Genomic DNA, 12,615 nt, shown 5'->3' on the forward strand with positions numbered 1-12,615 from the left:
TCAGACATTAAGATATTTTCTTTAATCTTAATTAATATATTTTATGTAAATATTACAGTGAAAAAAGACAAACATAATTATACTTAAAAGTATAAATAATATAAACTTACAAGGTGGCTTGGTGGCGCAGGGGGTAGTGCTGTCGCCCTACAGCAAGAAGATCACTGATTTGAGCCACGGCTGGTTCAGTTGGCAATTCTGTGTGGAGTTTGCATGTTCGTGCATGTTGCATGTTCCCTGTGTTCATGTGGCTTTGCTCCGGGTGCTCCGGTGTCCCCCACAAGTCCAACACATGCGCTATAGGTGAATTGGGTAAGCTAAATTGTCTGTAGTGTATGTGTGTGAATGAGAGTGTATGGGTATTTCCTAGTGATGGGTTGCAACTGGAAGGGCATCTGCTGCGTAAAACAAATGCTGGATAAGTTGGGAGTCATTCCGCTGTGGCGACCCCTGATCGGGTCTAAGTAAAAAAGAAAATGAATGAATGAATAAGCGCACACAATGAAATTAAAAATCATGTCTTTAAGGTATTTAAAATCAAATCAAGTGTGTTTTCTTATATTAAGGTATGAAGCGCGGGTGGTGGAGTTGAGCGATTGGCTGCAACAGCTGGAGGTGAGACTGAAGACAGATGCTCCTCTGTGGGGTGGGAGTGAGCCTGCAGCCCCCGACTGCTCAGAGGAGCTGACAAGAGTGGAGGAAATCCATCGAGAGCTGCTGATGAGGAGGTACATATGGACAGTCTGTCTGCATGTTTATGAACTAGTACCGTAACAGTATCTAAGAATAAGTATTCATGTTTTATTTGTGTGTTTGAGAATATTTATTTTTCAGTGTTTAGCCATCTTCTGTTACGATTAAATGTACTGAAAATTGGCTGTATGTTTTCTGCCATAGGGCTTCTCTTGAACGTCTGTGTCAGTCCTCTGTCACCGTCAGAGAGAGAGAAACAAGGGCAGAGAATAGTGCCGCAGAAGAGATGCTCTTGAACCATGAAGCTCTGCTGCAGGAGGCTAGGACTCGACTCCGCAGCCTGCAGGACTACCAGGCTTTTGAGGAGGCGCTAAGAGCAGTGGAAACCTGGTTGAAGGATGTGGAGATAAAGTTAGAGAAACTGGAGAGCACAGAGGGGAATAAAAAGGAGGTGGAGGAGAAACTTGAGCAAGCTCAGGTACAACAACTAGGAATATCTGCACATTTAGTGATTTTTTTTTTTATCTCTTTTATATTTGAATGTCAGACAACGGAAATTCATTTGGATACAAATTTGATGTTTTATTTGCGTATTGAATAGAACAACAGTAATTCTAGTTACAAGTTCCAGGATTCTTTTCTGATATGCATAACCATACTAAAACAAAAATTAAAACAAAGTTTTGCAAGTATACAATGTAGTAGTAGTAATAATCAAAACAACTTTTTAGTTACAATACATTTCTTTGAGGAAAAGAATTCCCCGTGAAGTGACATAAGAAAGGGCCCCAAATCTTGTGATATTGTCCAATGTTTTTTTTAAGATATCTGGTTCATTCCAAGTGCAGAGTAGATATCAATACATTCATTAGTTTTTCTTTGGCTTAGTCCCTTTATTCATCAGGGGTTGCTACAGCGAAGAGAACTGCCGACTTATCCAGCATATGTTTTACACAGCAGATGCCCTCCCAGCTGCAACCCAGTACTGGGAACTAGATGTCAATTCTTCATCATAAAATATAATGTTTTTTATTTAATCATGTATGTATTATTTTATTTATCATTATATGTGTTTAATTTAAGGTTGTCAATAAACAAAAACTGAAATAGCTGAAATAAATATAGGTTGTTTTCAAAAAAAAAAAAAAAAAAGGATTTTGTAGATTCCGCTGTGACGATCCCGAATTAATAAAGGGACTAAGCTGACAAAAAAATGAATGAATGAATGAAGATTCCTAGAGCACACCTCATAATCCATATGAAAAATAAATATGCACACTAAGGGCCCTATCATACATCCTGCGCAATGTGGCGCAAGGCGTGGCGCAATAGTCTTTTGCTAGTTTCTGCTTGGCGCAAGAATTGTTTTGAGGCGTTGCGCTACGCTGTTTAAATAGCAAATGCATTTGCGCTCATATGTGTGCCCATAGGCGTTCTGGTCTAAAAAGGAAGGGTTTCTGAGGCCCAGTGGTGGCGCGTTGCTATTTTGAGAAACTAAAATTGATTTTTCATTAGACCAAAACAAACCCGGTCTAAACTCCAGTGCAGAGTTGCGCCTCGCTTACACACTGCTTAATACACACAGGAGAGCAATACGCTAATATCTTTACATATGAAAATATTTAATTATTAAGGATATGTATAGGATATAATAAGAATATATATATTTATAAATATACAGAATTAAAATATTACAAAACATATTATTTTCTAGCCTACATAAATATAAAAAACACTGCCTTTATGCCTTCTTCATCTCGGGAGGCTTTTTCAGTTCATTCATAACAATTTGTTTTTGTATAATGTTATCATTATTAGCAATATTATTTATAATATCCATATTTATATTTGTTTTATTAAAAACAAGCTTAGATTTGCCCACCTGCAGGTTTTAGATCATATGGGGCACAGCATGTGTTTTAGGATATAACTCAGGTTTTTGAGCACACTTTGTTATTATTGTTCATTTATTCTTTTGCTGGAAATTAGAACTGAATTTAGAAATAGTTTTGAAACAAATATTTGCGCTTAACAAACAAAATTAATTATTTATAGACTAATTGATGTCTGTGCGTAAAGGTTCCCTATCCACAAGAGCAAAAATGATAGTAGATCATTTATCTCTCATTCTCACACGGTAGATGCTCTGTTTAACAGTTGTCTTTAACTGTTAACTGTTAACTGTTTGCTAGTGAAATGCTTAGTTTTTCCACTTACACTTACTTTACGTCATGTAAATAGCAAATGCGCTTATGGCGCGACGCAAGGCTCTTAAAGGGAATGGGAGAAGACTCTGATTGATTTATTCTCAAAACACACCTATAACTCATTAAGAAAATAAGCTCAACCCTTTTAGACCATCCGCCACAGCACAAAGTGGATTTTTCCGTCCTTAAATGAGCAAAAATGCATTCTGACATGCCCTGAAAGCGTTTGCGCCCACCGCTTTGCGCTCTGCGCATGGACCGTCAAAATAGAGCCTTAAACACTTACACCAGGGGTGTCCAGTACTCGCTTCTGGAAGGCCAGTGTCCTGCATCGTTTAGCTCCAACTTCCTTCAACACACCTGCCTGAATGTTTAGAATAGTTCTAGAAAGAGCTTGATTAGCTGACTCACGTGTCTAATTGGGGCTGTAACTAAAATATGCAGGAGACCGGCCCTCCAGGACTGAGTTTGGACAACCCTGACCTACACAATTTGGATGAGTGTCAGTAATAACAGACTCCTTTAAATCACTTCAGTAATTTTACCTAGATAACAGTGCTCATCCATCAAAAACATACTAGTAAAATATTGGTTCACTTAACTGTTCATGAAAACATAGTTTGTGAATTAACGGTAGGGCTGCATGATACTGGAAAAATTACACATTGCATCTATTCTGCAACATACAGTATATTGCGGAATATTGTACAATTTCTTGATGATTTGAATAAATGTTTGTAAAGAGTCTATAATTTTAGATTGATTGGAAAGATTGGGAGTGCATAAAATATAATTCAGTAATTAAGTTTATTGTATAGGGCTAGAGCACAATAAGTCTTGTATAATAAGCATAATATTTATATTATTGAGCATGATATTTGTATAATAAACAATCTACAAGCATAGATAGTCAATAAAAATATGCTAATTAAATAAACAGCATTTTATTGCTTTCAGAAGAGTCATTATTTATTCACCCATACAGTAATTAAATAATCAAATGTAAAATAATACTGTATAGTCTTCGTTTTATAATCATTTTCATAAAATGAATCGTTATAACTTTTTCAAAGTACAAACAGTACGTTTTCCTACGCCTGAATGCTTTTACAACCATCACACAGTCACAGGCCTCAAAAAACAATGATGAATTATAACCCAGACTCAACATTGCAAATACTTGCTCTGTGACTATTGTGAATGATCACATTGCTATATTGATGCTGAATTAATATATTGTGCAGCCCTAATCACCGGGCCATAATGTTTAGCCGGTTTTATACACAGTGGGATGATTTAGGGCTGGAGATCTTTAGAAGCAATCTCAGAAAATGACAGAGCTTGTATTTTAATGTTAAACGGCTAATTAATAATTCACTCAGTAATTTAAATGACTTTGTTAGGGCTGATTGTTTTAATGCATTTGGTGTTTAGTGGTTAAAAATACAGATTGCATACAGAAAACCAAAATCAGGTTAATAGGACTAAACAGCAGCACTCTAATAAATGATATTCAAATAAATGCTTCCATCTATTTAGCTCTGAACATGTTAATTGTTTGTCATACCTTTTTATCGCCCTAAAATGCCTTCTGTTTATAATCAAATTCAGCTGGGGTGTTTTAGGACAGGCATAACTTTGCTATCAAGGTGCTTGTACAAGTTTCAATTCTTTTTAATACATTTTAAATGAATTGCTTAAGTTAACATTAACATTGACAGGCCTGATTTTATTGTTATTCTCTATTTTAATGTTAAATTAAATCTCTACTTTTCTGCTACTCCTTTTCCTCTTTGTATTTGATGATCTTCACCTGTTCATCCATTAGATTATAGTTTACATTTAACACTCAACTGACATTTCCCAGAACTGTTTAAGGGGAAGGAATATTTTTAGAATCGGTCTGTACTGTATCTGTGTCCAGTAGCTGTAACTTGTGTTTGTTTCCTCTCATCCAGGATATCCTGCTTATGAAGGGAGAGGGCGAGGTAAAGCTCAACATGGCGGCCGGGAAAGCAGAGCTGGTCATCAAGACCAATGGAGAAGTGGAGCGAGGAGTTATCTGTTCAAAGCTTCAGGAAGCTGAAGACGCATGGGCTGCACTGCTTTTGGGAGCTATGAGTTGTCACAGGTGACTTGTTTACTTGACTTGTGTAGCTTAACTCACTAAATAGCCTGCGTTTAAAAAGTTTAGGTCAATTGTTAGGGAATGAAAATGATCCAGAACCAGGGAAACATCAATAGTAATTACCAGCCCCATTAAGGTATTTTGGGTCAGGAGTGATAAGAGTGGGAGCATAGTGGGCTGTTTTTAAATTGATAAGTGTGCTTGACTGCAGGTGGCAATTAAAGTCATTATCACTATGGTAACCAAGTTATTATCCTGCTCTATCAGTTTCAATTAACATCAAGTGTGTAATTTTGGAATGTTAATGATGTTATCTATCTATGTATCTGTTCATCTATCCATCAGTCCATCTATTACTCTACAGCATCAATTCCAAAAATGTTGGGACCTTTTGTAAAATCCAGTAAAATGAATGATATGTAATTTGCTAATTCTCTTATTTTTTAAAAAACAAACAAAAGCACAAAGAAAAGATTTCCTGCTTATTCACAAGCAACTAAAATGTATTCTGGAAATAAAAACAAATTTACCTTTATTGTGGTTTAATATTTTGGTAATTTAACTGTTTAAGTTGTACAAGCATTTTTTTAAAAAGCCAATCTGACATAATAAGTCATACATTGAAAATCTATCTATCTATCTATCTATCTATCTATCTATCTATCTATCTATCTATCTATCTATCTATCTATCTATCTGTCTGTCTGTCTGTCTGTCTGTCTGTCTGTCTGTCTGTCTGTCTGTCTGTCTGTCTGTCTGTCTGTCTGTCTGTCTGTCTGTCTGTCTGTCTGTCTGTCTGTCTGTCTGTCTGTCCGTCCGTCCGTCCGTCCATCCATCCATCCATCCATCCATCCATCCATCCATCGAACCTTCCATCCATCCCAACACCCATCCATCCATCAATCAATCCATCCAACCAACCAACCATCCATCCATCCATCCATCCATCCATCCAACCAACCCTCCATCCATCCATCCATCCTTCCATCCATCCATCCATCCATCTATCCAACCATCCATCCATCCAACCAACCAACCATCCATCCATCCATCCATCCATTCATTCATCCATCCATCCATCCATCTATCCAACCATCCATCCAACCATCCATCCATCCATCCATCCATCCAACCAACCATCCCTCCATCCATCCATCCATCCATCCATCCATCCATCCATCCATCCATCCATCCATCCATCTATTCAACCATCCAACCAACCATCCATCCATCCATCCATCCATCTATCCATCTATTCAACCATCCATCCAACCAACCATCCATCCATCCAACCAACCAACCATCCCTCCATCCATCCATCCATCCATCCATCCATCCATCTATTCAACCATCCATCCAACCAACCATCCATCCATCCATCCATCATCTATCGAATCATCCATCCATCCATCCATCCATCCAACCAACCAACCATTCATCCATCCATCCATCCATCTATTCAACCATCCATCCAACCAACCATTCATCCATCCATCCATCCATCTATTCAATCATCTATCTATCCATCCAACCAACCAACCATCCATCCATCCATCCATCCATCCATCCATCATCTATCTAATCATCCATCCATCCAACCAACCATCTATCCATCCATCCATCCATCCATCCAACCATCCATCCATTATCCAGCCACCCATCCATCTATCCATCCATCCATCCAAAAATGTAAAATATAAACAATCCATATATACTTTTACTAATGGATACGTGACACTCTATTTCATTTAATTAAAGTCATAGATAGCAAAGAAAGTAAACTGTGACATTTTATACACCAACCAGAGGACTGCTGCAGTGCTGGGAAATTATTCAAGTTCAGGTTTGCATAAACCTGGTTGACAGCAGAGACTACAGGCTGTCACTGAGGCTCATTGTGAACTAACAAAGTATTGACAGATGTGTACAATAAATACTGTGACACCAACAGTTGTCTGACTTTGTTTTGGTTCAGTGTAATCCAATACATTAATGTACTGTACCTTTATATCAATGTTATCTGACATTACATTAAGATGAATTTGTTCTAACATTGTTACATAACAATATTTTAATCTACAATGAATAAACTCTGAGAAAATGAAAGTGTCTAAAAGTAACTACAATCTCTGCTTCTTATGTGTTTTTGTAGCCGCTTGGAGTGGACCGTAAGTCAATGGGATTTGTTTGTGGAGTCTCGAGCACAGCTGCAGAGGTGGCTGGAGGGAGTCGGGCTGGAGGTTAAAGGTCCTCTTGAGCCTCAGCTTGGGCTTAGAGAGAAGCGAAAGCAGTTGGAGAGACTGCGCTTGCTGTCATCAGATGTGGAGGACCACCAGGGAGCTTTGTGCTATCTGGAGGAGAGTGCAGCCGAACTTTACAAGCGCACTGGTGACCCCGTCTTTAAAGAGGAAGAAATGGTTCTCCTCAGGGCGCATTTTGAGGATGTCAAAGCTGCAGCAGAGGTGCAGTATTATGCCTATGCTGGATAGTTGTAGTCTAAGTGAGTAAGTGTAAATCAAAAAAAAATTTAATTGAGTTAATTGATACTTTATATTATCTAGGAGAGAGTCAGACTGTCAGAAGATGTTGTCCACGAACATAAGACGTACATGGAAACAACCAGGGAGCTCACTGATTGGCTAATGGTGGTAGGGGAGGAGCTTCAGCAGTGCTCTGACCCATCTGGAGACTCTCCCACCTTAAGTCGCAAGCTGACTGATGTCCGGGTAAGAAAATTTAATTATTCTCATATTAAACTACATAAAGAAAAAAAATGTGTTAGGTTTTTATACTAAATATTTTTATACCATATAGTGCAGTCACATTTTATAATGAGATCCAATTTTCACTATAACTCTTTCTGTGCCAGCGTTTGCTAAAAAACTTGCCAGCCATTGTCAGCAATTTTATGATTTATGATCAGAAAATTTCCTGCTAGGAAGGTAAGTGAGTGGTAAGTGTACCGGCCTCTTAGGTTTTAGGTACACCTTACTAGTACTGGGTTGGACCCAGTTTTGCCTTCAGAACTGCCTTAATCCTTCGTGGCATAGATTCAACAAGGTACTGAAAATATTCCTCAGAGATTTTGGTCCATATTGACATCATAGCCTCACACAGTTGCTGCAGATTTGTTGGCTGCACATCCATGATGCGAATCTCCAGTTCCACCACAACCCAAAGCTGCTCTATTGGATTGAGATCTGCTGACTGTGGAGTCCATTTGAGTACTGTGAACTCATTGTCATGTTCAAGAGACCGAAGATGGGTACACTGGGGTTATAAAAAGATGGACATGGTCAGCAACAATATTTAGGTAGGCTGTGGCATTCAAACGATGCTCAATTGGTATGAATGGGCCCAAAGTGAGCTAAGAAAATATCTCCCACACCATTACACCACCACCACAAGCCTAAACATTTGGTACAAGGCAGGATGGTTCCATGCTTTCATGTTGTTGACACCAAATTCTGACCCTGCCATCCGAATGTCGCAGCAGAAATCGAGACTCAACAGACCAGGCAACGTTTTTCCAAACTTCTTTTGTCCACATTTGGTGGGCCTGTGCAAATTGTAGCCTCAGTTACCTGTCTTTAGCTGACAGGAGTGACACTTAGTATGGTCTTCTGTTGCTATAGCCTATCTGCCTCAAGGTTTGACTTGTTGTGCTTTCAGAGATGCTCTTCTGCATACCTGGGTTTTAACAAATGGTTATTTGAGTTACTGAGTTACCAATCTGCCATTCTTTTCTGACCTCTGGCATCAACTAGGCATTTGCACCCACAGAACTGCTGCTCACTGGATATTTTCTCTTTCTTGGACCATTTTCTCTAAACTCTAAAAATGGTTGTGTGTGAAAATCCTAGTAGATCAGCAGTTCCTGAAATACTCAGACCAGCCAACAACCATATTACATTCAAAGTCACTTAAATCACCTTTCTACCCCATTCTGATTCTCAGTTTGATCTGCGGCAGATTGCCTTGACCATGTCTACATACCTAAATGCATTGAGTTGCTGCCATGTGATTGGCTGTTTAGAAATTTGTGTTTATGAGCAGTTGGACAGGTGTACCTAATAGCGTGGCTGGTGAGTATATGAGCATAGCATATATCAAAACAAAGAACCAAGTGTCTGCTTTCAAACAACAAAAAGGTTGTAGGTTTAATCAAAAATGTAATACTTTTGGATGAAAAAAAAAAGAAAAAAAATGCATTTTTCTAAAAGTGTGCAGTATGTGTGTAGTAAGTAGTATGTAACACACCATTATAATGAAGAGATGAAGTCAAAGGAATGTTGTAAAACTTTTTTTACTCACAGTCTTACATTCTCTTTCTCTGGTTGTCTTACATTTTGTTCCTAGGACACAGAGAAGTTCTGTACTTTACTCAGGACATGCATAGGGTTTCCTCTAGCATAACATATCTAAAACACAGATTGCCATAAAACTCGTCAATGATACGGAAGTGTTTTCTCTTAAATGATGAGTTAATAACTATCACTATTGCCTGAATAAACTCCTAGTTTGCTGCTTATTTACAGTAATTAATTTAGTAGTTATTAGTTTGGATTAAGGATATATAATAAAGTCTTGCAAAATATGTATTTTATAAGTAATAAACAATCAATATCTTAATAGTAGGAATAAGCCTATACATTTAACGGTGAAATTGGTTTCTTGAACTAAAGTGTTACCAATATTTCTAATTTCTTGCCAATTACTCATTTTCAAATCACATTGTTCCTTAAGTCCACATTTGTCTAAAACAAGCATGCAATTTGAATGTTTTTCATTAAGTTTATAATTCAGCAGAGCTTTTACACATTAATTAAGCATGCTATTTCCTGTGAACGTGCTTGTCCTCTCTCTGTGGAAAATGCTAGAGAGAACTAGCATATTGTTTTCCTCATTTACAAACATCATCTTTCATTGTGAACAGTGTGAAGCGACAAGAACAAATGCATTCTTTGAAGCAGATTGGTGTGAGACTGCACATCGAATTATGTGAGACACTGATGATATGAATGCATAATTGCAATTCATCTGCACATATGATTACAGAGTGTGGGTGTATAAACAGATAGAGAGATATGTGTTTTTATTAACCCCATGAGGGACAATGTGGTGCAACCGCTGCCACTCAATCTCGCCTGACAAAACAATACAACACAATTTACATTTTCAATGATTTAGTTAGCAGAAACTTTAGCTAAAATGGCTTTCAGATGAAGAGGAATACAAGAAGAAGAAGCTGATCACAAAATGTTGCAATGCAGAATGGCCCAAAATTGCACAATTCATGGAATATGCAGTGTTTACTTTCAAAAAGAGTGTTTAAAAAGTGTATTAAAGTAGTGTATTTAAAATAGTGCATTTAAATGGTGCATTAAAAAGTTGCCAACTGTACGATACTGACAGAAGTGTTTAGAAACAAAACACTCAGCTTGCTTTTTACTAAAGTATAAAGGAAAACATTCCACAGTTATGCACAACATATACTGTACATAATAAATATTGTTATAAAAGACTTAAATGGAAAATGTGTTAATCTGTGTGTTAGTGTGTGTTGTCGAATGTTTGATTATTGATGTGAGTGGTAGTATATTTTATTTAGAGGTCAGAGTTTTTGTACTGTATTCTCTCACTGGAATACAAATCAATGGACGCAGATGCTCAGATTTGACTATATTTATGGATCTGCAATATTTCTGTGCTGATTAGCTCATTATGTTGCTTGCTTATCTCTGTAGCTTATTTGTGTGTATGTGTATGTGTGTGTGTGTGTGTGTGTGTGTGTGTGTGTTTGATGAGAAAGAAGATCTCCATAATACTGAGTGTGTGTTTGATGAGAAAGAAAATGATTGTAAAGTACCAGAGGCACCGAGAGAGCAATAAGAGGTGTTAAAAAAGGGGAGAAAGGAAGAAAATTGGTGGGAAATTTTTTATGCTGTTTCTGGCACGTTTCTCCCTAGATGATCAACGCCAGTCAGAGAGATTGAGAGAGTGGAGTAGATGGGATAAAGGATAATAGGACTACACAGCAGCACTCTAAATAAATCATACTCAAATAAATGCTTCCATCTCTTTAGCTTTAAAGATGTGGTTTGTTTGTCAGAGATTATACCTTTATATTACCTTAAAATGCCTTCTATTTATAATGGAATACAACTGGGGTGTTTTAGGACAGACATAACTTTGCATAGAAAGCAGTTGTGTCTAAAATCATGCCTTTTTTTTCTTTCTTCATTTTTTATTGTATGAGGGATGACAATAGGTAAGTAAGTAAAATTAAAAAAATGTATGAATAAATCAGCCTGGGGTGGAATAAATATTAATAATTTGAGATATGTATATATATATATATATATACAGTGCATTCAGAAAGTATTCATAGCTCTTCACTTTTTCCAATTTTTTTTTTTGTTACAGCCTTATTACAAAATGGATTAAACTCTTTCATTTTCTCAAAATACCCCATAATGACAATGTGAAAAAAAGATTCTTTGAAATTGTTGCAAATTTATGAAATAAAAAACCTGAAAAATCACATGTACATAAGTATTCACAGCCTTTGCTCAATACTTTGTTTATGCACCTTTGGCAGCAATTATAGCCCTAAGTTTTTTTTTAAATATGATGCCACTAGCTTGCCACAAAACCTGTCTTTGGGAATTTTTGCATGTTCCTCTTTGCAGTACCTCTCAAGCTCTATCAGGTTGGATGGGAAGCTACGTTGTACAGCCATTTTCAGATCTCTCCAGAGATGTTCAATAGGATTTAGGTCTGGGCTCTGGCTGGGCCACTCAAGGACATTCACTGAGTTGTTGTGAAGCCACTCCATTGATATTTCGGTGGTGTGCTTTGTGTCATTGTCCTGCTGAAAGATGAACCCACGCCCCAGTCTGATGTTAAGAGGCATGTTTTCTGAAGCATGTTTTCATTCAGGATGTCTCTGTACATTGTCTTCCTTTTGGCAAATTCCAGGCAAGGAGTGGTTTCCGTCTGGCCACTCTACCATACAGGCCTGATTGGTGGACTGCCGCACAGATGGTTGTCCTTCTTTTCCACTGTGCTCATTGTAACTTTCAGAGCAGCTGAAAATTTTCTGTAACCTTCCCCAGCCTTGTGCCACAAGACAATTCCGTCTCAGAGGTCTACAGACAATTCCTTTGTTTTCATGCTTGTGTTTTAACATGCACTGTCAACCCTAAGACCTTATTTAGACAGGTGTACGTCTTTTCAAATCATGCCCAATTAACTGAATTTATCACAGGTGAACTCCATTTAAGCTGCTGAAACATCTCAAGAATGATCGGTGGAAACCGAATGTACCTGAGCTCAACTTAGAGCTTCATGGCAAAGGCTGTGAATACTTATGTACATGTGATTTTTTAGCTTTTTTTTTTTTTGTAAATTTGCAACAATTTCAAAAAAATGTTATGTGTAGGATTTAGAGGAAATGGATGAGTTTAATTCATTTTGGAATAAGCCTGTAAGATAAAAAATGTGGAAAAAGTGAAGCGCTATGAATACTTTCCAGATATAAACATAAACAGCATTTCATTATTTTCTGTAGAGTTGTAATGTATT

At 37.4% G+C, this 12,615-nt stretch overlaps 1 protein-coding gene across 1 annotated transcript in view; it reads left to right on the forward strand.

Annotated features, from left to right (window-relative positions):
- The window catches only part of LOC147841697 (nesprin-1), a 39,796-nt gene that overhangs the window by 6,656 nt on the left and 20,525 nt on the right, over positions 1–12,615 (forward strand). Inside the window, exons 4-8 of the mRNA XM_087274388.1 lie at positions 567–728; positions 898–1,171; positions 4,859–5,031; positions 7,181–7,490; positions 7,590–7,754. Of these exons, the coding sequence (XP_087130514.1) occupies positions 567–728; positions 898–1,171; positions 4,859–5,031; positions 7,181–7,490; positions 7,590–7,754 (1,084 nt within the window). The remainder of the gene's footprint in view (positions 1–566; positions 729–897; positions 1,172–4,858; positions 5,032–7,180; positions 7,491–7,589; positions 7,755–12,615) is intronic.

This window comes from Danio rerio, chromosome 11 (genome assembly GCF_052040795.2).
Source record: "Danio rerio strain M-AB ecotype USA chromosome 11, GRCz13ab, whole genome shotgun sequence".
NCBI classification, from domain to species: domain Eukaryota; kingdom Metazoa; phylum Chordata; class Actinopteri; order Cypriniformes; family Danionidae; genus Danio; species Danio rerio.